At 44.5% G+C, this 27,109-nt stretch overlaps 1 protein-coding gene across 1 annotated transcript; it reads left to right on the forward strand.

Annotated features, from left to right (window-relative positions):
- Positions 1-26,675, forward strand: Srsf4 (serine and arginine rich splicing factor 4). The gene is made up of 6 exons (XM_028887581.2): positions 1-227; positions 17,820-17,962; positions 18,604-18,716; positions 22,916-23,130; positions 25,004-25,093; positions 25,231-26,675. Exons 1-6 carry the CDS (start codon positions 121-123, stop codon positions 26,042-26,044), a joined length of 1,482 nt encoding a protein of 493 aa, XP_028743414.1. The 5' UTR covers positions 1-120; the 3' UTR covers positions 26,045-26,675.
- The last annotated feature ends 434 nt before the right edge of the window (positions 26,676-27,109 follow it).

Genomic DNA, 27,109 nt, shown 5'->3' on the forward strand with positions numbered 1-27,109 from the left:
CGCGTACGTCGCCGGGCTTCGGCTGCGTCCGTCCCGCCGCCCGCCCGTTACCGCCGCCGCCGCCGCGCTTTTCCTTCGCCGGCCGCCGCCTGAGGGGGGCCGGGGCCAGCCGCCGCCGGGATGCCGCGGGTGTACATCGGCCGCCTGAGCTACCAGGCCCGGGAGCGCGATGTGGAGCGCTTCTTTAAGGGCTACGGGAAGATCCTGGAGGTGGATCTGAAGAACGGGTGAGGAGGGCGGCGGAGGGGCCGGCCGGGGGTGGGGGGGCGCTAACAGAGCCGCGGCGGTGGCTGGGAGGCCGCGGGGACGCGAGCGCGGCGCTCTCCGGGCGCTAAGCCGCCGCCGCCGGCCTCCTCTGCTCTGCCATGGCGGCGGCGCCTCGGGGGCGCGGGTAGGCCCGGCTCCCACTGCGCCTGCGCGGGCGGGGGTGGTGGCGGGATAATGGGGACGGCGGCCCGGGTTGGGCTGGGGCTCGGGGCGCCGGGGAGGCCCGGGTTCCTCTCGCTGGGCCGCGGGACCGAGGCCTGGTTCGTCTCCGGAGAGAGGCGGGCCTTTCCCGCTCTGGGGCTGCTGGGAGCAGACGAGGTTTCCGGCTCCCTTCTCCCTAGTCCCCAGCCTGACGGACCAGAGGGTTCCCGGCGCGTGTTTCTTGGGGACGGGAGCTCTGGCTTTTCCGTGTGCAACACTTTTTTTGGGCGGGAGACTCTAGTTTGAGGAGTGTAGTGACAGTTTCGAAAGTATCTTCTTGCCGCGCTGAAAGCCTTGCCCCGCTCCCTCTACGAGAGTAAATTAAAGTCCTAGCTCGTTATCTTGGGGGAGTCCGTACAGAGTTTCCACGTTGTGGTTTCGGTTCTCCGGTTGCCAGAAAATGACTGCTGTTGTAGGATTTGTTGAGTGGGTAGTGGCCACCCTGGCTAGGTCTGCGTCGACTCCTGGTGCAGGTGGAGACACATCTCGAAATTGCCTACTTAACAGCTTTCCCCGTACGGCCGGACTTGTATTCCTAATCTGCTTTGGCGAAACAGGGCTAGCAGAGGCTACCAGGTGCAGGGGACACGGACGAGCTGTCCGGCCTGGAGAAGATACGAGCATATTTCGCTTGGGAGCAGAGAAATATTAGGTAGGACTTGAAAGACGTTAAGCAGCGGAACGGCATTGGAGGCACTAAACCTTGGGTGTTTGAGGAGTCCTTGGTTTTGTTGTCTGTTGTTGGTTTTGTTTCTAAGACTCTGCCGTTGGTCCAATGAGACCAGTAGTAACTGACATTTGAGAAGAAATAACCCTTAGTATGTATGAGTTGCACATGAGCCGCCAACACGTTCTCAGACTGTCGGGATTTCGAATTGATACTTAGAAGAATCGCCGTGCTGAGAAGACTTTGATGAAATGTTTAGACTACTAGATTCGCATAAAGGTTTTAGACAGTTTCTCATTTTGTTAGTGACCTTACAGTTCTTACAGAAAGTATTAGACAGCGTGAGGTTTGCTTTTTTTTTTTTTTTTTTTTTTTTTTTGTGGTACTTACCTTACATGTGAGAGATTGACCCCCTCCTCCTTTTCCCCCTACAGCCCAAGTAAGTTGACAGAATAACTTTGGTGGGGAAACATGGGTTTTGGAAGCCAGATCGGTGAGAGTCAAATCCTGGGTACTCAGTTTAAGTTTCTTTGAGCAAGTGACTTAGTTTCTCTGAACCTGTTTTCTCATTCACTTGGAAGAGGAAGATCAGGCAGAATACTTTTGCCGTACACTGTACTGAAGTCATCATTAGGAAGCACCTCAGCTCTTAAGTGTTTGATAACAGTATATTTGGTGATGACTCTTTTCTCGGGGTGTGGATGAGAGTTGGAGTAAGTCGATCAGATGTATTACTAAACCCCCCACAACAGGATGCACACATGTGCTCCTTGAGTCGAGGAAGGCGACAGAACTACTCTTCCTAACTAAACTGGTAACAGTTGACATGCATTTTGAATCTAGGAATGCTGGTTCTCAGTTAAAACTCCGACAAGTAAAATGTGGAATAGTTTACTAAAATTGTCTTTTTTTAACTGTTTTATTTTATGTGCATTGATGTTTTGCCTGCATGTATGTCTGTGTGAAGGTGTCAGATCCCCTGGAACTGGAGTTACAGAGAGTTGTGAGCAGCCATGTGTTTGTTGGGAATTGAACCCAGGTCCTCTGGAAGAGCAGCCAGTGCTCTTAACTGCTGAGCCATCTCTCCAGCCCAGAATAAATTTTTCTTAAAATCAGCTTTGAAGTCTGGATTTACTAGGGCTTGAAATGAAGAAAGAGAAGTGTCCAGAAACATTATGTTTTAATTCATGAAGAGGTGGTCCACTGAGAACCAATTGTAAGATATCTTCTAGCTTGGGTCAAACTTCGTGAAGGATCTAGAAATTTAACACCAGACTGGAAACTACTATTATAGTTTTACAGCTGGGCGGTGGTGGCGCACGCCTTTAATCCCAGCACTCGGGAGGCAGAGGCAGGCTCAAGGCCAGCCTTGTCTACAGAGTGAGATCCAGGACAGGCACCAAAACTACGCAGAGAAACTCTGTCTTGAGAAAACCAAAAAAGAGTTTTACACTGGGGGGCTGGAGTGGTGGCTCCATGGTTAGGAGCACTGGCTGTTTTCCCAGAGGGCCTGGATTCAATTCTCAGCATCCACATGGCACTCACAACTAGCAATCCAGTTCATGGGAACTTGACACCTTCTGACCTCCTTGAGCACCAGGCAGGCATGTGGTGCACAGACATACATGCAGCAAACCATCCATACACATAAAAGTAAATTTAAAATAATAAATATAAAAGGTAAATATAATAAGTTTTTTTAAAAGAGTTTTACACTAAATTTTAAATCCTGAACAGAAGCAATCCACGGAGTGCTAAGAGGACAGACACTCTGAGGACCCTCACTGCCTGAGTCTTTTAGAAACTCTTGATTCTTAGATTGTCAAATGATGGATGATGTGCATGAAATCTATCATGATAGATCAAGGTTGGATTAAGGAATGGAAAGTATTTCTGAGATTTAAAGATAGGTGTGACAGGCATCTTAATTTCATACAATGTGACATAGCATCATTCAGTAGCTGTGAGTGTAAGTTCATAGTCTTCATCCTGGGGTGATGGTGGACTTCCTTACAGGGAAGTAAGTGTCTGAATACTTCTGGATTGAAACTCTAGAATAGATTTTGAATTAATAGGGTTTTAAAGAATTGCTAGAGAGTTCACATTTGTTAAGTTGAGATATCTTGCAGGTGTTGGCAGATGGGTTGTGGATAAAGTTGAGAATTAATTAGGTCAGGGGTAACATACCTTGTAATTGCAGAATAGAGTTTAAATCTCCAGGAAAGGATTTTGTGGCCTCTTGGAAGGAGGCAAGCATACAAGCACTTCAGTGTTCCCCTGCTTGACACTTTATTATGCCAGGCAACCTGCCTCTGGTTTAGAGAACTTGGAAACAGATGGCTCTTCCAGGGACAACAGGTGTGATGCAAATCTCTCTGGGGCCATAATGACCATACATTTCTACCTGCCTCATAGTCCACCTGGTGCCACAGTGGGCAAGAGTGGATCAGATGGAATTCTGGGGGTTTCTCAAGGAAACAAAACCACTAGTGCTTTTTCCTGTCCCTTCAGCTTTATGGTGGCTTTTGTTGGCTTTGATTTACATATAGAGTAAAGAGATTTTCTTTTTTATTAATCACTTTGTTGTAAAATTTTCTCTCTTGCCACAAACATCTTAAAATTGCAGTCACAGGCTGGGCAGTGGTGGCGCACGCCTTTAATCCCAGCACTCGAGAGGCAGAGCCAGGCGGATCTCTGTGAGTTCAAGGCCAGCCTGGGCTACCAAGTGAGCTCCAGGAAAGGTGCAAAGCTACGCAGAGAAACCCTGTCTCAAAAAAAAAAAAAATTCAGTCACAGATCTTTTAATTTTTTGAGTAAAACTTACTTCATCCTTAGGTGATTGATTTACTTGCTTAGGAGCTAGAAGAATAAGTTCCCAAATCATTGAGGTTTTCTTTCTTTAGCTAGCTAAAGTCACACGTTAAAGTATTCAAGGGAATGTGAGCTCTAAATGCCAGAGCTTGTATTTGACGTGATAGTGAAATGGTAGGTGGCTAGTGTTTCAATAGAAAACTTTAAATTGGTGGTTGGTTTTTTGTTTTGTTTTTCATTTCCAGTATTACTTAGTAGGTTTTGTCTTTACCTTTGTTTAAAATTAGAGTGGTATGAAGCTCATGGTCTGTGTGTTTTAAAACTCTGCAGTGAATTAGGTCCTTGTTGTTTCCCCATCGTAATCACCACCGCTGGGCCTTACTTGCCGAGAGGAATGCCTGCCACCCTCAAAACCTCCACAGGCATTTTCTCCGTGGACTGAAGCCTTCTCGGGAGCTTGCCCTTTAGAGGGAGAATGAAGGAAGTCTAATTAAGCTAATGTTACAGGTTATGGGTTTCTGGTGAGTTGAGCCACTGCCAAATAGCAGGTGAATGCTTCACCAGTCAGTGATGACGCAAGGCTATGCTTTTCCCTTTACAAAGCCCCACTACTCCACTACCTTAAGATCCTCTTCCAGCCTTAAGAGGAGTGTGCCACTTGAACTGTGTCTCTTTTAAGCATTTGAATCTGGTTAGGAATTAATCATATTTTACTTTTTCTTCAAAACACAATATATTTCTCATTATGACAGTTTTACATGATTCACTTTTTTCTAACATAGAGGAAGGGGGACAAAATGTCATGCGGAGATGATCCTGCCTGCATTTGGGGCACGTGACCTTTTGTCACATCTACATCTTTCACACATACATTTCTTTCTTCCTTTCCTTTTTGTTTTTTTTTGAGACAGGGTCTCACTGTGTAGACCTGATTGGTGTCAAACTCAAAAAGAGATCTGCTACCATGCCCAGCTATACATACATGCATATATATATTTCTTGTCTCTCCCCCCCTCTTTTTTCTTTCTTTTTTCAACCAATTTGGGGTCATGTGACACATTATTGCCTGTTTGCCTAAAAGCCTGACTGTCTGTCTTTGTGAATATTCTCTAACTCCAACAACCTGCCTTGTATGGTGTGTTGTATTATGCTAGGGATCCAGCCCCAGGCTCCATGCATCATAGACAAGTCACTCTACACTCCAACTCCTGCAATATGACTTTATAATAAAGCTATAGAATTGCTACAATATGAATTCTATTTAGGGTATACAATTAAAATTAGGTTAGACATTTGGATTGTTTATTGGTTTTCACTATTTTATACATACGTGGCACTGGAAAATATTCTTTATGTAAAACTTTACACATTTTTAGGATTAGGGGCATAAAAATATAAATGCATTTTTATGTTTTCTGGTGGCCCTTGATTTCCAAACCAATCGGTTTTGATTTGTTTAATTTTATGTATACCAATGTTTTCCCTACATATATGTCTGTACAGCGTGAGTGTCTGGTGCCAAAAAAGGCTGTCAGATCTCCTGGAAATGGTGTTACAGACAGTTGTGAGCCACCATATGTATGCTGGGAACGGAAGCTAGGTCCTCCAGGAAGACAGCCAAAATGTTAGTAACCACTGAGCCATCTCACTAGCCCCAAATATTTTTTACTTCCCTTGTTTAAGAACTCTTTGTTTTCTGAATTTTCAACTAAGCTGTATTATACTGTTTTGAGCATTGTGATTTTTTTTTTTTCCATTTAGCCTACCAAGTTTTAAGAACTTTACAAAGTAACTTTTGACTTAGAGATTATGTGCAGCTTGTCGGTAATTCAGACAATGTAAAAACTAGAGAGGAAGCTGGATGGTGGTGGCACACACCTTTAATCCCAGCACTCAGGAGGCAGATCTCTGTAAATTCAAGAGATTTGTCTGGTCTACAAAGCAAGTCCCAGGACAGTCGGAGCTGTTACACAGAGAAACCCTGTCTCGAAAAACAAACCAAAAAAAAAAAAAACAGAAAGGAGATGTTAAAGGTCTTTTGAGGCTTTCTGGTGATATATTATGGTAATCCTAACATTTAGGGGGGGAGGCAAAATGATTGTGTGTTCAAGGCCAATCTGGACTACATATTGCAGCTAGACCCTGTCTCTTGTTGCCAAGGCTGGCCTTAAACCCACTATAATAGCCTTCTAATATCTCTGCCTTCTCCCTCCCAAGTGCTGGGATTCTGGATATGGGCCACCTTATCTATTTGAGGCCGGGGTCAAAATCAGAGTTTCATGAATGCTAAGCAAACACTCCCAGTTAGTACATCCCCATGTGCTGTGTGCCACTTTGTTTTTGTCTTGTGTAATTCTCTTGTTATATTGAAATCTTCTCTGTTGGTTGCCTAAAATTCCTTGTCTAGCTGAGTTGTGCTTTGTCTACGCTATTCCCCTAGGTTGTCCTCTAATTCTAGCTGTTATAAATAAACCTTGGTTGGATATCCTGCATGAAAACCTTTTTTTGGCATTTTGTCTTAAGACATATTTCATAGAATAAAATTCATTAGTCCCAGTGGAAATAAACACACAAAGGTCTTAATGCATGGTGGTGCAGACTTTTAATCCCAACAGGCAGAGGCAAGCAAATCTCTGTGAGTTTCAGGCCAGACAGGACAACATAGTAAGATTCTGTCTCAAAAAACAAAAAGAACCATACCAGTTACAAGAACACCAGCAGAAGCTAAGAATGCACACATGGCCACCTTACCGGCATTGAGTCATAGTACTGTTTAACACCTTTCCTGCTTGAAGCTGGATATGGTGGTGTCTACTGATAGATAGTCCCGGCTATAGTCAGGTGAAGGCCAGTCTAGGCAATGAAATGAGTCCTTGTCTCAGAAAGAAAGAAAGGGGAGGATGGGGGGGATCCAGTCTCAAAAACAAAAATCTAGCCAGGTGTGGTGGCATGCGCTTGTAATCCCAGCACTTGGGAGGTGGAAGCAGCAGAATCAGGAGTACAGCAAAGTGTCTGACTCCTCAGGGAGTTTGAGGGCAGCCCAGGCCTGTGAGACTTGATCCTTAAAAAAGGAAAGGACGGGACAGGACCCAGATGAAGTAATGTTCTGTCATTGTTTTGGTAGTCATGTAACTATTACAGATGCAGTCAGTCAATCTTATTATGTTACTTCTTCCCCCAAAACATGAGGGATTTAAACTCTTCTGAGAAATCAATATCAAGAAACAAGACTATACTTTAAATTATATCTAAACATTTCTAACATAAATTACCCTGACTCCAGTTCTGTTTTCTTGGTTTGTGTTATGAATAAACATTACATGTAATTATTTGGTCAAGACATTTTAAAATTCCAGTCTTCATGTCTTATTCCTCTTTTTCTCATTAAGATGACTACACAGATGAGAGGGCTGTGAGAAGATCTCTTCTTAGAGCACATAATGTAGACTGGATAACATGTGTGGTTTGGGTTCTTGGAGTTTTGGGAATGCTTCCAGGTAACTTAAACAGAAAAAAAAAGTGCTCCACGGATCTGAGAGAATATGGGGAATGGCAATTATCATGGGTGAGCTAACACTGAACTCTAAAAACAGTAGAAAACATTAACAGCTTGCATTTGTATGCTCTCTCTCTCTCTTTAAATCCATCTATGGGGGTGGGCATGCCACAGCACGTGTGGAGATCACAGGAAGACTTTTGGGAGTCAGTTCTCTCCTTCCACCTTGCCCTTTCCCAGGATTCCACTCAAGTTGTCGGGCTTGCTGGAAGACGCCTTTGCCCACTGTCCCATCCATCGCACCCTGTGTAGTTGCTATTTCAACCAACTGTATCAAAGCACTTCATAAACGAGTGGGTTCCCTCGTTTGTGCTAACATGGAAACTGAGGCATGTGACTGACAAACCAAAATTACAGAATGAATTTTTGAAAGCTCTGGCAACTGCAGGTCATTTTTTGTTCACATGCCAGCTGTAGCATTGCTGTGACAGTCAGGCTCTCTGCTCTTGTTCCTTTCCTGCCTGAAGGGGCAAGTCTGGGTTCCCTGTAGTCTTCTGGAGGCTTCTACTAAACCACTGAACCTAAAGTGACACAGGCTGTGCTTATAATATTGACTGGCCTTTGGTAGAGAATGGATGGGGAGTCCTAGGTTAACGCTCCTCAGGCTTCTCTGTCATGGCCACCTGGACTAGGATGTGTCTGTGTCAGCACATAGTTGAGTGTTTTCCCTACAGCCTCTGATCTTAGAATAGCCTTCGAGTGAAGGGCCGGATTGTGCTCTGGATTTACATAGCCATATTTTAAAGCAAGGCCCTGGGTAACTCTTCTGGGCTGAGGTGAAAGACCCAGGCTAGAGGTGATAGCTAATGCCAGGCATGAGAGCTAATGGTAGAAGAGCCCTCCAAGAACTAGAGAGAAGAGGGGACTGAGGAGAGCTTTGAAAACAGCCTGGCCAGATGGTCAAGACTCCACAGGCATCATGTGGTGCAGTGAGGCAGTAGATCTAAAAGAACTTGAAATTTTTGTTTAAATAATAAAATGGCCAGTTTGGGGAAAATGTATCTCCAAGAAATAGCATTGGCATCTAACAATTGTAATGAAAAAGAATAGACAGCTACCCAGGGGCAGTTAAGATGGACTTGTAAACAGCCAAGGTGGTCCCAGAGGCGTAAGCCTTGCGAGCTTAACACCTTACAACCTGCTCCCTGTGTTGTTTAGAGAATGAACCGGCTTTGTGTGTGGTTTTAGTGTGGATTTGGGTAGCACTGTTTGTTAAGTGTATCCTTGTGGTGAGTGGACATAATGGACCTAAGTGGTGCATGTTATTTTGTGTCTCTAGAGATGTGTTCTGAACTGGTAATAATGAGGTCAGTAAACTTGCATTTAGTTTGTGGTTTGAGCTTCATAAACTTTAGTGTGAGACTTTTTAAGTGTCAGAAAATTGAAAAAGAGCCACAGGTGTAATTTTGGGCCCCCACTGCTTCATACTCCTTTAAGGAAAGCAGCTTTTTACTCTAAAACAACTATTTAGTAATGACAGAGAGGTTATGGTTAGTATAATTTGATCTACAAATTATTTATTTACAAATGTGTTGCTTTCTAGGCGTCCCATTCCTAGGCTGAGAATATGGTAAGGGCCCAGGGAAGCAGTTTAGCACACTCGGCTCTTTTAACCGTGTTGCTTCAAGGGAGGTGGCACATGACTTTAATCCTGGCACTCAGGAGGCAGAGGCAGGTGGATCTCTGCATTCAAAGACAGCTTGAACTACACAGTGAGTTCCAGGACAGCCAGGGCTACACAATCCCTTGTACCATTGAGCCAAACCACCACCAGCCTGCTGCATTTATTTTTTCAAGAGTTTAGGATGATGGAAGCAACTTGGCAGATAGGCCATTAGAACAATTACAAAGTAATACTTTAAAAATCTACTTACTCTGGAGTAAGTTTTACTTAGTTTTTTATAATGTTTCTATTTTTCTCACCTTAGTATGTGAATATTCCTTGAGGTGATCTGGTATCTGCACTGTGGCTTAAGACCTAAACTTGGGTTGGGGATTTAATTCGTTGGAGTATTTGCCTAGCAAGCCTAAGTTTCTGAGTTCAGTCTCCAGCCAAAAATCAAAACAAACCCAGAGACTTGAATTTACCTATTTCTTTGTCATTTTTTTTTTTTATCAAATGGTTTACTCCATGTTGGTCATTTTTCATTGTTGTAACTACATACCCAAGCAAATGAACTTAAAAGAAGAAAGACATGTTTTAATTTGCCATTTTAGAGGTTTCAGTCCATGCTCAGCTGGTTCCTTGCCTATGGGCATTTGTTAAGGAGAATGTCTTGTCATTTGGAACCTGTGGTGATAGAGACTGCTCACCTTTGATGACCAAAAGGCAGAGAAACAAGGGGAAAAGTCCTCCAAATACATACCCATGATCTATGTCCTCCAAAGTTTCCACTACTTCCTAATAATTCCATCAGATTATGAGTTGGATTAATCCATTGATGAGGTCAGAGCCCTTCAAACTGTTGAAATTCTTGTAGTTATTTTTGTTTCCACTAGTAACTTAGTAGAAAACATTTACAACTTAATAGAATTCACACACTCCAGTTACAGATTGGCATCTCTGCCTTTACTGTGCTCATAGCTATGGTCAGCATGTGGGCATTTGTCCTCTTATGCCTGTCCTCCTGGAGCCCCTATTTTTCCAGATGTTCTTGTTAAGGACTACTTTCTGTTGGTCTGAGAGGTGGCAGAACCTGATGGGATGTAGACTTTAGGTTAGGATCGGAGTTTGAAGAATCTCAGAATTTTGAGTAGCCTTGGCCAGACCCAGCAGCAGCTCCAGATCTTAATTGTCTGTCTAGGAGTTGGCAATAGACCTCAAGAGTTGGGAAGACAGAGTAACGCAATGAGTGCTTCCTGTAATGCTTGACACATTGCAAGTCATAGAAAAATAGGAGTTGGTTAATGACAGGAATTTGAAGAACGAGTCCTAGTGGGGTGGACTAGCTTGGAATTAACATTAAATCAGGTCTTAGATGTTGTGTCATCCATTGCTGCTGAAGTTGTATTTGGAAGTCTGTAAACCTAGTATTTGACTTCTGGCCCATTTTTTTTTCTCCTCATATTCATGCATAAATACAAATATTTTGGTCCCAATCACCATTTCTTTGCAAAGCTAATTAAATGTATCCTTAAGAAATATCTTTGGTGATCACTCAATGTCACCACAACTAGGTCCAAATATCTTTAGCCTTATCTAATTTTTACTGATCCTTAGAAGCAAAGACAGACTGCAGGGGTTGATGCGGGACCTCCAGAATGGAGATTGCACAGAATAATCTTATTTTTCCTCTATTCTTCTAGTCTGTTATGTTCTGAACCCACACATGTTTTCGGAAGGACCAGATGGCTGACACTGGCTAATGGGAACCAAAAGACAAGAGTGAAAGTAACCTGGTTGTCTCATGCCCCAGCTTAGAGTGCTTCACCCTACCCCAAGACCAATGTCCTTTTTCTCTGGAGACTTCACCCTGCTGTGCAAAAAAACTGCTACCACCTGGCTTATCTGAGGTTAGATTATGGTTAAGTCAAGCAGCAGTACTTATTAAATAGAAAAGATTCTCTTTGGGTTGTGGGGAACTAGAGAAGCCTTTCAAAGGCTTTGGGATCTGTGGCTTAAAGCTGGGATTCAAGAGACCTGGGCCTGGGTTCACCTCTAGCTCCACCACTTAAATGCTCCCTGACCATGAACAAGCTGCCTGGCCTCTCCATGCCTTAGTTATCTCATCATGAGTGAAAATAATAATTCACTCTTCGATTTTATTATGAATAACAAATGAAATGTTACAGATAAAGTATTTCTTTACTATGAGCCAGCACTATGCTAGATACCCAGTAGGTGCTATTCTTTATTAAGTGAAAGCCCTCATAGTTGATGATAAGCACAAACAAAAAAGAAACAAGGCTTGAAAAGACTATTGCCTTGTAAGACATAAAACTGATGGAAGCGCTAGAGAAATGGCTGGATGAGCATCAGGCACGCAAGGTTCTGAGGCTTCCTGAAGGAGGTGCTTCTCGGCCATAAGTAAGAAGGTTGAAAGTATTTAGCTTGTATAGTCTAAGTGTTGAGAAGTACATAAAAATATTAGGAGGCATAGATTTCTAAGCAACAGAGTAATTTTGCTGCTGGCTTTCGCCACTACAACATAAGAGACAAGTTGCCTGAGTGTAAATAGCTGTAGTCTGGAATTGTGATCAGACAGAAACAGTTCCAAGGACCCAGCACAATGAGAAAACTAGCAAACTTGGCAGTAGACGCGGTAGAAGCAGAGGAGAATAGTCAGAAATGATTGCAAGGTTTTTGGGAGTGAGTCAGGTGATCAGGGGCTCTGGAAGAGAGAAATCATGAGGTAGGTTTTCTTCTTTGAAGGTGGGGAAAGATCAAGTGCAGACTGAGCTGTGCCAACCGTTTGCAGACCAGGAATCCACACTAGCTCTAATCAGAGAGCTCTTGGTGTGCGGGAACTGCCAGTTTGCCGACGTGAAAGAGCCCCAGGCTGGGTAATGGTGAGCCCTGAAGTCGCACCCCAGCTCTGCCACTGAGTGAGCACGGGTAAGTCTTCCACCTTCTCTGGTGGCCTTGATGGCCCTCCCTCCTCTGAGACTAAAGAAAGGGAGGGCAGAAAGCCAAGAGCAGCCTCCTTCCTGTCTCAGAATAGGAAAGGGTCTCAGGAACCTGCTCCTGGAGCAGCAGTTGCCACTGTGGGTTGTAAACTCCCTCAGTCACTGCGGAAGTCACCTCACACCCATGACCACTGATGCTAAGCAGTAAATATGACACTGGTTAATGTGCTATGAGGGTCTGGCTGCTGGTGCCCTGGAATGCTGCAGACCTGTGGAATCAGGGCAGTTACACTGTTCTCATTCACACGCTTCTCCAAGTTGGCCTCACCTGAGCACTGAGAGTTGACTGTAGAACTGTCTTTGTTCTACGGGTTTCTGTGCACTTGATGCAGCTACCAAGAATTACTCTGTACTGTCCTGTCAATGTACCCTTTCACCTCTTAAGACCCAAGTTGGCTGAAGCCTAGGATCAACTGAGTGCTTTGAAAGAAAGCTGTTTGATTCCTGTTCACTGAATACCATTTCTTTCAGGGCAGATTTAAGGGCTCTGCCCTCAAAATACAGTGCTACTGACTCTAGATTGAGGGTTCAAGCCACCCTGTGGGTTAACTTCAACAGATGAAAATTTTTCCTTGGCTACAGCAACATCCCTAATCCTGACCAGCCATGGAGAGGTTCGGTTCTTACAAGGAAAATGAGTGAATGTGGGAATGGCTCACCACATTGGGAAAGCAAAACTCACATCCTGCTGATGGTTGGCTGAGGACTGTCATGTCCACATACAAAGAAAAGCATGTGGCACAGTTTTAGGACAAAGGTGAGCAGAGATCCACTGTGGAAAGGGGAACGTTTTCCTTACTGAGAGACCGCCCGAGGCATGCTCCTCGGTAAGCAGTGTTGGTGGGTGTCTGCAGTCGCATGGAGGCTTGCTTTCCCTGCTCCTCATATCCACTCCCCAGCAGCACCCCCTAGTCACACCTGCTCAATCAGTCATGGAGTAGCTCATCTCCAGACCAGCCATGCTTATCATTTCTCCCCTAGGCCTGTTCTCCAGTCTCTGCTGAGCGAGGGTGTTTGGAAGACACAACCCTAAACTATTCTGAAGAGGGTGAGATAAGTGGCATCCTCTTCAGTAGAACATAAAGGAAATGCAAACCTGGTGGTGGTCAGGACCTTTGGTATTGAAAGTACTGGGGTCAGAGAAAGCCTGTTTGGCAGCAGTGTGAACTTGGGTGATAACTCTTACAAGAAATGTAATGAGCATTTCTTAGACCTTGTATTGAAATCAATATGTCATTCCAGTTGTACTTTCTCAGTTTGACTGATAACCTGAGAAGTACACCAGCTGTGCATGGGAAGACGAGAGCATTGCACAGGAGTAAGAATGGACCAAAATCTGAGCAGCCATGGGTGCGACATGGCTTCGCTTTATGCTGTCCAGGTACCTCACTGGACTTGTTTCAGAATCATAAAGCTCCACAAAGGAGAAGGGGTACCAGCTCCCCCCCCCCCATTCTTTTGACTATTTGTCAGGATACACCCAGACAGACCACAGGAAAAAACCCTCTGGAAGAGGCAGTAGAGAAAGACTGAAGGAAGATTTTTGGTTAATTGAAGTGTTGTGTGTGTGTAGTAGTGCTTACACATAGCATAAGGGCCAGCATGAAAGACTGCCGCCCTGGAGGAAGTTGAGGTGTAGCTTTTTAAGCAGTCTCTGCTAGATGGGGCCTGGGCCTAAGTTCCTTTTCCCCAATTCCTCACACTCATCAGTCTAACACTAGAGTCTCTTTAACCATGCTCTTAATACAGCAGTGGCAGGTTAGAGTTAGAGAAATGTAGCTGTCCAAGTCATGTTGGTGAGGCTCACAGCTCCCACAGGTGCTTTGTAATGTGATTAAAGTCACATGTATGCCTCAGATCCTTCCCAACCTGCACAGGATATTCCAAAGAAGAGTTTTGTTGTTGTTTTTTTGGGGGTTTGAGAATTGTCATGTTACTTGCTGTAAAGTACAAAGCGGGTGGTGTTCAAGTTAATATTTAATTTTAGGAATATATTTATTAGCCATGCAGTGGTGATAATCCCATCACTCGGGAGATCAGAAGCAGGTGGATGTCTGAGTTCGAGACCAGCCTAGTCTACAGAATGACTTCCAGGACAGCTAAGGCTACACAGAGAAACCCTGTCTCAAAAAAACAAAACACAAAATTAAAGAAGAGGGGTGCAGGTTGGTTTTTTAAAAATCTGATACCAGAAAGATTTGCTTTTCAAAGGTAGGAAAGTTCAGCTGAAGGATTGCTAAGGTATTTAAAACTAATTTGGGACCCACAGTTTTAAAAAATACCTTAGACAATAAAATGTTAAATTTATTCACTCATTTATCATACTCTTGATGTTGAGACAAAACCTTAGTTGTATGTAGTATATACTCTTATTTGACAATTGGGCACAAACAAGTAAAATCAATTTGCTGTGGAGTTCATTCTATACAGAACCGGGCCTATAGCCAGACTGGGGCTTGCTACCATCTTAATATAGTTGTGAGTCAGAGCTCTGCACACCAGCCCTGCTGAGTTTTTAATGAGAGTTATTTAACTTCTGTGCCTCAGTTTCTCATTTGTGAAACAGGGTTTCTGGTACCTGGCTCTTGAGTGCTATGAATAAGGTCACATTGTTTAGAATAGTGACCTTATTAGAATGACTAGTAGGTGACATTTTATTACTTAGCCAGGCTGCTGCCTATTCAGGGGCCCATTCACTGGACCTGCTCACAGAAAGCAAAGATGAGAGAACATACATTTTAGTAGAAACACCCTGACCTAGTGTTTGTTCTGTCCTCAGAACCAGAATTCCCCACCATTTCTGCTTTTTCTCTGGATTTTTTTGTGATTTCAGCTCCACCCAGTATGCCAGTGGCAGAAGTGACAATCTGATGTCTGATTCACTCCAAAGAGATTTTTAAGCTTTTCACAGAGGAGTCACCAAGTTTTCCTGTGAATTAAAATGCACCGAAGTCAACTATTTGAATAAGTACCCCACCGTACTAAATGACCCCCTGTGGAGTTTTTAGAAATAAATATTAGGAAAGATTACAGGGGCTATTTTCCTCTGGCATCATAAATTGTCCCTACATCCTGCTTCAGCCTCAGTGGTAGACTGGTCTGTCTGAGCATTGATTTATGTTTAAATGACTGTGCCTCCCCTAAATAGGTGTCACTGCTTTCCCTGAACAGTCAGTCACACGAGCTCTGCATGTGAGCCATAGGATGGGGGGGGGGTCTCTGCGGGGAGCTGCATCACACAAGGGGCTGGGCTCAAGCCTCACTGAGACCACAGCAGCTGGGCTCCTGGCTCATTTGCCCTGCAGAGCTTAGGGTCTTGGATTCTGTGATTCTGTGATTTGTAATTATAAACCTTAAGTGTTTGGGGAATTTTTTTTACTTTCCTGTAATTTATTTGTTTAGTCTTTAGGAGTCGGTGCTGTTATGACCTCACATTAAGTCATATTCATCATTGACGGGTACTGAGCCATTGGGTACCATTAGAGAGAGAAAGCCATCTCATGCTCATGACAAGTGTTCTTGCCCATCCTTCTACTTGGTGTCTGCTTCTCACCTGGTGCCAAGGGCAGTGATTAGCATGAGCAGAGGAGAGCAGAGCAGGTCCAGGACTGGTCTACACAGTTACAGAAAGGACCATACTTTGTTCTTTTTGATATTTTATGATCTTTCTAAATAGATCCTAAACCAAGCCGAAGTAAAGTAGTGTTGGATTAGTTGGGGGTTTTTGTTTGTTTGTTTGTTTTTTAATCTGCTTTTTGAAAAACTTTACCTTGCTAGGTATGGTGGCATATGCCTTTACATGGGAGGCAGAGGCAGGTGGATCTCTGAGTTCAAGGCCAGCTAGGGCTATAGTGAGACCTTGTCTCAAAGAAACAAATTATCACTGTTAAATAATCATTTCCCTGGTGACCCATTTTACCTAGGAAGAGGAAAGGCAGCTGCAATACAGTGTCTGTTAAGGGTTTTTAGTGACAGGCCATTTTGAACATGAGTGGTTAGGAAGGCTTTATTTTATTTGCCTTGACAAATGCAAAAAGCATGCTTCCTTAAGACCATTCTTACTAATCTGCTCCTGATTCCAGGACTCCACAGAGCTACATAGGCAAGTGTTCTGAAAACACTTCCTGTTAAGTAACTAGGTGTGTCTTACTTTGTTTCATTTTTTTTAATGGAGATTTTTTCTAAAAGTTTGAATGCCACTTAGACATTTTAGCATAAAGAACTGTCTAAAGTAAAAGGGGGGACCACCAAGATAGCACAGTGGATAAAGGCACTTTCTGCCAAGGCTAACTACCTGAGTTCAATCCTTGGGACCATGTAGTGGAAGAAGAGAACCAACTCCTCCCACAAGTTGTCCTCTGACCTCCACACAGGAGCCATGATGCACACATTTAAAAAACTAACAAACTGTGATTTAAAAAATTAACTCTCCAAAGCTTGACCTGGACCTTGTCACCTTGAGAGATTTGTTTGGAAAGAACTCTTTAGTAAAGGTGAATTTCAGCAATTTTATATTCTCATTTGACATTTTAACTAGTGCATTGCAAACTCAAGAAACTAGACTAGGTCTACACAGTGATACACACCTGTATCAGAGGGTATCAGCGCCACAGAGGGGGCGCTGAGTTCAGGGCCAGCCAGGGTTCCACAGTGAAACCCTGTCTCCCCCCCACACACACACATAGAAAAAAAACCCTGGGATTTTTGTTGTTCCAGGCAAGTCTTGTGGCCTGTGTCCAGTGTCACTGTGTTTAAAGAGGAACACCGTTTGCACTGTGTGCACAGCTTGCAAGAGTCTGATGAACTGGCTTGTAACTCCTTTGTGACTGGGCAGGATCCGAAGGGTGACTTTGGTTTTTAGATACAGACTGTTCACAAAGCAGGCCTCTCATAGACCAAACTAAGTCTTCATTCAAGGGAGTTTAACCTCGCTTATAAGTATTTTTAAAACTTTGTACTTTACTTAACAAACTGTAGTCTATAGCAGGAATTAAAAGGATTTGGGCGGTTTCCCCCATATGTATTAAACCACTGTAACTCTTGTTTGAAAGTACCTAGTAATACATTGTGCAGACACTTGTACAGTTGTATGTAGACCACTCCAGCCTATCTCCAGACACCGTGGAAATGAGCTTGGAATCCCCCGGGGAAGTAAGCAGCTCCAGATGTTTTTTTCCAGTAATTTCTAGAATAGTTCATTCATTTGTGACTGATTTGTTTAGGTAGAAAAACAGGAACTTTCAAAAAATTAACAAAAGACTTGACACAAGAGACTTCAGATACTGTGACTTTTACCCGCTTTACTTTGAACACGACTTAACAGTTAATAAAACAGCGCATTAGTGGAGGCCCAGCTGTACCTAAGGTACACTTGTAAAACTGCAAGAGGGTGAGTTTTCATGTGGGGTTTAAAATATCACAGATCAAGTCCTATGAAGTTCAGAGTTTTGATTTCTTAAACCAAGCAGCCCTTGAAAGTATTTGCTGCTTCCTGCTAGACTTTACGCAGCCTTCCGGCTCTTGAAGTTGCCTGTTGGCACCAGACAAGGTGGTTTTGGCTACAAAAAAGAGAAACTTGGCCCTTAGTTTGCAACCCCCAGCCTGTGCTAAGCATGAACCTCATTGATTTCTGACATGTTAGTGAAATTGGCTGCCAGCGGTGCTAACCAGATCTTGTTTGCTCTCTTGTAGGTATGGTTTTGTGGAGTTTGATGATCTGCGTGATGCAGATGATGCTGTTTATGAACTGAATGGCAAAGACCTCTGTGGTGAGCGAGTCATTGTTGAGCATGCTCGAGGCCCACGTCGGGATGGCAGTTACGGTTCTGGCCGCAGTAAGCATTTGAAGGACATATTTGTATCTTTTAAAATACAGAATTGCAAATGAAAATTTTAATTCTCAATGGCATGAATTTGTTTTAATACTTTATAATGTTTGATGTTTGTTTTCCTCTGTAATGCAATTAATTGTCTGACATATATTTAACAAAGACCTCAACTTTAATTAAAAGAATCCTTTGAGATTAAGATGGCCTCCTCTTCCATTTGCTGACCTTGGTTACCTTTCCGTGAGTGGCCCTTGGCTGACCAAAAATAGGAATCCAGTCGTACTCAATGAGACCTGGGTGGTGAGGATCCTTTAGATACAGATGAGATTGATTTCTTTTTTTTTCCCTGTGAAATATTCACAAAAAATATAATCACCATGGGTAACTGATTTAATAATTTGCTTTTTCTAAATTGTTGATATCTGTTAATTTATACATGCAAGTTTTAAAATATAAGTATTAATTGGTGAATATGTGTGCCTATAACATAGTAAATTTTTCATGTTTAAACTCTAGAAACAGGTGAGGCTAAAGTTAAAATATGCATGCTCTTGTTTGGAGGGCGGCATTGAGTTAGCTATTTGAAGAATGTGTGCTGTATCATCTTTGTACACTTTAGTGATCTTGTCTTTCTGAACTTTCTAAAGGTGGATATGGTTATCGAAGAAGTGGTCGAGATAAATATGGTCCTCCTACTCGCACAGAGTACAGACTTATTGTGGAGAATTTGTCAAGTCGGTGCAGCTGGCAAGACCTAAAGGTTTGGGCCTCATTAATTTCCTCAGCTAAGGTTGGGCATGGGTAAGAGTAGGAAACAAGTCATTTGTGCAGGCCTGGGCATTCACAGTGTAATGGTTACATACTTGGAAACCACCAGAGCATTGGGCAGGTCTCCAGGTAAAGGTCTGTAGGAGTGAAAGAGGCATCAGACCCCACTCCTGCTTACAGATGAGGAGGCTGACTGCTCCAACGGATCCTTTGTGTTACTTGGAATTTTTCATCGCAGACAGTGTTCTAGGGAGCGAATGGGGTGGGGTTGCTAGAAAAAAACTAAAACAACCCATGTTTCTATAAATCTGGCTGGAGCATTGCAAACCGTCAGCTTCCAGTGTGGGCTGGCACAGTGAAACTGTTCAGCCTGTGTTCTTTTATAAGATTTGTTTCTCAGTCAGGTATTTATGCATGGATAAGCAGTCAAGACAGGAAGATCCATGAATTTGAGGCCAGCTAGGGCTACATAGTGAGTTCCAGAAGTGAAACCTTATCTCAGAAAGGGTGTGGGGGTCAAGAAATACTTACTGTGGGCTGGGCAAGGGGGTCGTCGTATGTCTTTAATCCCAGCATTTGGGAGGCAGAGGCAGGCAGAGCTCTTAAAAGTTAAGGCCAGCTGGGACTACATAGACGTTCCTCAAAAAAAAGGAAGGAAAGAAACATTTAGTCTGAAAGGGTTTGGGCATCAAAAATTAAGACCCAGGGTTAGGGGCACTGGAGAGAGCCATTAAGAGCACTGGTTGCTCTCCCAAAAGATCCAAGTTCAATTCCCAGCAGCCACATGGCAGTTCACAAGTGTATAACTCCTGTTCCAGGGAATCCTACAACCTCACACACATACACTAGGCAAAACACCAATGCACATAAAAAAAAAAAATTAATTTAAAAAAAAAAAACTTAAAAGGCCCAGGGTTGGCTTGGGATGTAGCATGGTGATAGGCACTTACCTGGCTGGCACATAACGTTCTGGACCGAAGCTCAGCACAAGAATGAGAAGTTAAGTTCTCATGCTGCTGTGGCTGTCCAGGATGCCCGAGTTAGCTTCTTGAGAACAGTGTTGGTTTTCAGTCTTGGCAGGACAGGAAACGTGCTGAGTAGTGTCTTACTTAACCTGATGGTCTTAGAACAAATGAAAGGAGTGTTCTGTTTCCTTTTTTTTTTTTTTTTTTTAAACCAAAATGAGTTGAGAAAAGAGTAACTAGGAATTAGGAATTCTTTACATTCTTGTTATCTTTAGGTTTTTGAGACAGGGTTTCTCTGTGTAAACCCTGGCTCTCCTAGAACTTACTCATTAGACCAGTCTGGCCTCCTCTGCCCCTGAGTGCTGGAACTAAAGGTATGTGCTGCCACTGTCCAGCCAAAATGGAGTTTTAATCTAATTTTATTTAACATAAATTTCTTTTTTGGTTGGTTGTTGTTGTGTTTTTTTTTGTTTGTTTGTTTTGTTGTTGTTGTTGTTGTTTTTTGTTTTTTTTGTTTTTTTTTTGTTTTTTTTGTTTTTTTTTGTGAGACAGGGTTTCTCTGAGTAGCCCTGGCTATCCTGGAACTCACTCTGTAGACAAGGCTGACCTCTAACACACAGAGATTCATTTGCCTCTGTCTCCCAAGTGCTAGGATTAAAGATGTGTGCCACACCACCGCCCAGCTCATAAATTTCTTTTATACTAAAAATTGAACCTTGCACATGCTGAGCAAGTGCTATACCACTGAGCCATATGCCCAGCCTTCTCTCCCTTTTTGTGCAGGGGGCAAGGGGAGTATGTTGACAGAGTCTCACTGTGTAGACCAGGCTGGCCTTGAACTCATCTAGAGACCACCAGCTTCTGCCTCCTGAGTGCTGGGATTAAAGGTATGCATAATTTTGCCTTTTTTGAAGTTAATTTTCACTAAATTGCCTAGGCTGGCCTTGAATTCACTCTAGTTTATGTAGGCCTTGGACTTACCCCTCCTGAATAGTTAAAATCACAGGCCTATATCACCAGGCTCAGCTTTTAGAGTTACTACTAATTTCTATTCAGAGTTATTAAAACAAATTTTTAAAGTCTAAAGGGTCCTAGGTGTAGAAAATATTGGCTATTAATAAGGAAATGATAACACTAAACAAATTAAAGATATCTTATTCTTTAAAATCTATAATTTGGGGCTGGAGCTGTGGCTCAGCAGTTAAGAGCAGTGGCTACTCTTCCAGAGGACTCAAGTTCAATTCCTAGCACCATGTAGTAGCTCACAACTGTCTCTAGCTCCCCCAGGGAATCCAGTGCCCACTTTTGGCCTCTTTGGACACCAGGCATGCACATGGTGCACAGACATACATGCAGGCCAAACACCCATACACATAAGTAAAAATAAATAAACCTTTTTGTTTTCAAGACAGGGTTTTTTTTGTATAACCTGGGCTGTGTTCCTTAAATTTATATCTCATTATATAAATTGAGTTGGAAATGCTTAGCATATTGTTACCATGGAGAATTGGTAGTTTCACCCATATAGTGGAGTAGGATTAAGAATTTGGAAGCCAGGCAGTGGTGGCTCACACCTTTAATCCCAGCACTCCAGAAGCAGAAGCAGGTCGATCTCTGTGAGTTGGAGGCCAACCTGGTCTACAAAGTGAGTTTTAGGATGGCAAGGGCTATGCAGAGAAACCCTGTCTCGAAAGAGAGAGGGAGGGAGAGATGGAGGGAGGGAGGGACGAGATGGAGAGACGAGAAGAGGGATGAGATGAGAAAAAAAGAAAAGAGTTCCAGAGGCAATTCCATAGTTTCTCTGTGTAGCCTGGCTGTCCTGGAACTCACTCTGTAGACCAGGCTGGCCTTCGACTCCTCTGCCTCCCCAAGTGCAGGGATTAAAGGGATACGACACCACACCTGGCTAAGAGTAACAGGGTTTACTCACAGCCATGATATGTCTGTATTAACCCTCCCCAACTTCATGAAAAAACAATTCCAGCCAGTTTATAGTGGCCCACACCTTTAATCCCAGTACTCTGAAGGCAGAGGCAGGTGGATCTTTTTGCATTCAAGGCTCCCCTGGTCTGCAGAGTGAGTTCCAGGACAGGTTCCAAAGCTACACAAAGAAACCCTGTCTCAAAAAACAAAAAAACAATAATTCTGTACTGGATTCTTACTGCTCTGTTTCCTTACGAATACCTCACTGACCTTGAGCAGATAAACAACTTTGTTGAAATTTACTGTCCATATCTGTAAGTTGGGTACAGTTCTATCTGCCTGTGTGATCATAATTAGGAGTAAGCACTTTAAACATGATTAAACATTGGCTGTGGAGCTGCTGTTAGGAGCCATTTATTAGCCTAAAGAGGTGGCTCAGCAGTTAAGAATACTTGCTGCTCCTTAGAGGAGCTGGATTTGCACCCACATGGTGACTCAAAGCAGTCAGCCGGGCATGGTATTAATCCCAGCACTCAGGTAGATCTCTGAGTTTATAACTGAATCCAGGAGACCCAACACACTCTTCTGTCCTCTCTGAGAGCACCAGGTACGCATGTGGTACACAAACATACATGCAGGCAAACACTCATACACATAAAATAAAAATTAGAAAATAGTAGCAGTAGCCCAGCCTTTCACCAGTATCTTCACCCTCATTCTGTCAGGGTAATCCCATTTTGGTCTAACCATGACTAATGACCACATTCACTTAATCATGTCCTAGTTTGGATGGCTCCCAGCCCTTTATCCAGAACCCATACTTCTGCAAATAAGTCAAATAAATTCTGTGCAGAGTCATTCTTGATTGGATTATGAATAAAGGTCGAAATCTAGGTGTAACCTCCACTCTTGACAATTGAGAAACCTTCAGAAATGTGCAGGATGGTGACCAGGAAGATGATGTACATTGAGACACTGACAGACATGGCATAAGATGGCAGTGTTTATAAACTTGGTCAGGACAGAACTCAACAAAACGAACACGGACCACAAAGGTCTATCAAGTGTGTTACATACTGACACTGGGGTTTAGCTGAGGCCAGTCAGCCCTCTCAATCCCTTCCTCTACTCCTTTGTTCACATGTCAGCTCTGGCTCTGGTCTCTGACTGGGCCACACTGACTCTGAGAGACAGTGAGGCCCGGGACCTGTGGCCGTGAAGGATCGTGGGTAATTCTACTGCCATGCCGCTGGCGCCACAGCTGTGGCTGGCGTGTCCGCTTCAACTTGTGTCTTTTCTTTAGGATTACATGCGTCAGGCAGGAGAAGTGACGTATGCAGATGCTCACAAGGGACGGAAAAATGAAGGGGTGATTGAATTTGTGTCTTATTCTGATATGAAAAGAGCTTTGGAAAAGTTGGATGGAACTGAAGTCAACGGCAGAAAAATCCGATTAGTTGAAGACAAGCCAGGTTCTAGACGGCGCCGGTCTTACTCCAGGAGCCGGAGTCACTCAAGGTACTGTTGACATTGGGAGTGGGCGCTCCAGTCGGTCACCAGCTAACGTGGACAGTGCGCTCCTCCTCTCCTGTCGGGTTCTCGGGGCTTGTTCCATGTGGGTCAGTACTCAGGACTTTGAACCAAACATTTATTTGTGAAACTCTGGAACTCTTACATCACAGATGCAAACAGAAGTAAAGTCCTCTTTCAGAGGCAGGACTCAGGGCTCTCCCCTTTCTTCTGGAGAGCTGAGTCACAGCCTGGGCTAGAAGCAGTGTGGTCATGGTGCCTGTGCTTTCTCTTCCTGATGAACAAGGCTCAAGAGTGGAGATCACCGGCCAGACCTGACCCACCTCCACTGGAGAAAACAGGCAGTGACCCAGCACAGCTAACCCGGGAGTCAGTAAGGACCCTAGGAGACAGAGTTCACAGGGTACACAGGGCTGTCTCTCTAGCAGGTGAAGGCCTGGGTGAGGGTGACTTTCCCGGAGTAGAGAGCTACAACTTTTCATACATTTGTGTTGAAGTCTCATGAATTTTCCCACAGTTTAGATTTCCTGTGAACTCAAGGCTAGGGCTTGCAACGTTAAAGACGGGGCTCATTTCAGCAAGGCTATGGCCTTAGTAGTGCTCTGTACCTAATTCCTGTCATACCATAAGTCGCAGCTGTGTTTACTGAGTAATGTCTAGAAACGACAAATGGTGTCTCTGGATGAATTCTCGCTGGTGGGTGGAGTCCACTGTGGTCCTGATTTTAGTGCTCAGGTTGATTCTGTCAGCTGTCACCAGAGCCCTGTGTCTTCAGTCTCTGTTGGCTTTCCATCCGAATGCACTTTACTGCTTCCCCATACCTTTCCTCATGGTCATTTCCAGAGCTCAGCGTTGAAAGACCAGTTTGAATGTGTTTGCAGTGTCCTGCCTTATTTTCTTTCCTTCCTTTGTAATCATTACAGACTGTTATGTTTATGCTGTGTTTACAAGTGAATCATAAGTTACAGCACTTACCTAAATGTCCCCAAGAACACAGACAATACATACCGTGTCTTTACCAAATATCAAAGCCATATTCATATTTACCTGGTTGCTGCATGGATGTCTTTATGCTGGAGTGTTTCCTGGCCAGGGTCCAGCTCAGTCATGTAACAGAAGTTGTTAAGTCTCTTTAACCTGGATCATTCCCACCTCTTGTCTTGGATTCCAGCACTGGGATTACAGGCATGCACACTGTGCCCAACTGTTGTGTGGAACAGATGGTTTTTGATTGAAGAAATGTCTTGGTTGACTCTAGATAGGCCTCCTTTTTATATAATTAAAATTCTTTGTAAATGGGTGTTTTGCCTACATGTATGTCTGTGTTGTGTGCACCTGGTACCTGTCAAGGCCAGAAGAGGCATCATGAGTCCTGGGATTGGAATTATAGACCATTGTGAGCTGCCATGTGGATGCTGGGTATCAAACCTGGGTCCTCTGCAAAAGCAGCCAGTGGTCTTAACTGCTGAACCAGCTCTTCAGCCCCTCTAGACAGCCTTTTATTGGCAATCTTTGTTTGTTTGATGTATATGAGTATTTTGCTTTGCATGTATATCTGTGTACTGTGTCCATGCTTTGTATCTGCTGAGGTCAGAGGAGGAGGGTATTAGATTCCCTGGAACTGAAGTCACAGATGGTTGTGAGTCACCATGTGGGTGCTGGGAATTGAACCCAAGTCCTCTGTTGGTCATTTTAAATTTTCTTTTTCTAATTTGTGTGGTGGTACACACCTTTAATCCCAGGTCTCAAGAGGTAAGGCAGGTGGATTTCTGTGAGTTCAAGGCCAGGTCTACCTAGCAAGTTCCAGACCAGCCAAGGTTAATGAGACCTTGTCTCAAAAAGTTCATTTTTCTTTCCACAGGTCTCGCTCTCGAAGCAGACATTCCCGGAAGAGCAGAAGCCGAAGCGGCAGCAGCAAAAGCAGCCATTCAAAGAGCCGATCCCGATCCAGGTGGGCCTGCAGCTTCCCTTGTCCTGGCTGCTTCCACGCAGTATGTCGAGCCCTGCGTGCCCTGTGCTCTCTCCACTCCCTGACTTGCAGGGAGGGGGTCTAGTCAGCTGTTTCTCACCCAGCACTGTGTCTTCCAGGTCAGGCTCCCACTCCCGCAGTAAGAGCCGCAGCCGCAGCCAGAGCCGCAGCCGTGGGAAGAAGGAGAAAAGCCGGAGCCCTAGCAAAGACAACAAGAGCCGCAGCCGCAGCCGCAGCCCGGACAAGAGCCGCAGCAAGAGTAAAGACCATGCCGAAGACAAGCTCCAGAATAACGACAGCGCTGGCAAAGCCAAGAGCCGCAGCCCCAGCCGCCATGACAGTAAAAGTCGGAGCCGGAGCAAGGAGAGAAGAGCAGAGGAGGAGAAGCGAAGGAGTGTGAGCAGGAGTCACAGCCAGGAGAAGAGACGCAGCCAGGAGAAGAACCTTAAGAGCCGGAGCCGAAGCCGGAGCAAAGGGGGCAGCCGCAGCCGCAGTCGCAGCAAAAGCAAGGATAAGCGGAAGGGCAGGAAGAGAAGCAGGGAAGAAAGCCGCAGCCGTAGCCGCAGCAAGAGCGAGCGCAGCCGCAAGCATGGCAGTAAGCGTGACAGCAAGGTCAGCAGCAGCAGCAGCAAGAAGAAGAAGGAGGACACCGACCGCTCCCGGTCACCATCCCGCTCGGTGTCCAAGGAGCGGGAACATGCCAAGGCAGAGTCTGGCCAGAGGGAAGGCCGGTCTGAGGGCGAAGGTGCAGGCCCCAATCCAGAGCCCCGAGCCAGGTCAAGATCCACTTCCAAATCCAAACCTAGTCTCCCCGCAAAGTCGCGCTCCAGGTCAAAGTCAGCTTCCAAAACGCGCTCTCGGTCCAAGTCTCCATCCAGGTCTGCTTCCAGGTCGCCCTCCCGCTCGAGATCCAGGTCCCACTCAAGGTCCTAACTGGCTCTGCCACACTGGAACTGCCGAGAAGTCTTTTGTACATGTTGGTAGCTGTAGCCCAAGAGTGAAGTAGAACACCCTCACTGCTGTACAGTTAACTCCCCGAATGGTGTGTCTCCAGTTGTTCAATCTCAGCGCTTCCTCGGCACCACCTCCTGGCGCCAGTCTCCCGCTCCACTGAAAAGCAGCTCCTCAAACCTCCCTTGACTCACAGTAGGACATCCAAACGCCCTGGCTCTCAGGCCTGGCCATGGCTAAAGGGAGCTCGGCACCGGACGGCTTCTCGGGCTGGAATGATGGCATAGGTAGGTGTGGTGAGTTCAGCCGTGTGCCCTTGAATCGATGCCCTTTGATGTATGCCACGTAGTGAAAGTGCAAGTCTTCAGTTTCCCGCCACTTTGGTTCCTATTTCTGGACTTACCAACGTTGTGAATAGCACAGTCAAGAGAAATTGATACCTGCATAGCCCATAGGAAGTAAACTGTAGAGTCCATATTCTGGTATTGTGATTATATTGTTTTATATTACAAAAGAAAAGAATTTTTTTTAATTTTATTTTTCCCCGTCTTGCAAAGTATAGTGACCCCTGTTTCCATTAAATTTGAATAAAGACTATTTTTGCTTGACAAAATTTCATCGTGCTTGAATCTAAATGGCATTTTCTGATGTCTCATCTGTCCTGCTTTTTTTTCCTGTGGTGGGGAAGCAGGACTTCCCAAAGGACTTTCTCACCCAGCAGAGTGAAGGCAAGTCCTCAGAGTTTGTGATTCTGGGGTTCTCTTGAGAAGCTTGTGGTCCATCTGAGGAGAAATGAGGCCATTTGGAAACAGCATCACCAGTGAGTTCTTCACGAACAAATTCCTTGCTTGTCATGAGTTCACCCCATCATGATCCTGTATCACTGTCAAATCTGAACTGAAAACCAGGGGCAAGCTGCTGGATGACCTTGTCCCAGTCATTCTTGCACTAACTGCTACTTAGCTCAGGAGGTGCCCCAGACAACGGCTCCAGTCTGCTTGAGGGGCAGCGCAGCAAGGATGACACCAGGCACCTTAGTACATGGGG

Source organism: Peromyscus leucopus, chromosome 2 (assembly GCF_004664715.2).
Source record: "Peromyscus leucopus breed LL Stock chromosome 2, UCI_PerLeu_2.1, whole genome shotgun sequence".
Lineage (NCBI taxonomy): Eukaryota > Metazoa > Chordata > Mammalia > Rodentia > Cricetidae > Peromyscus > Peromyscus leucopus.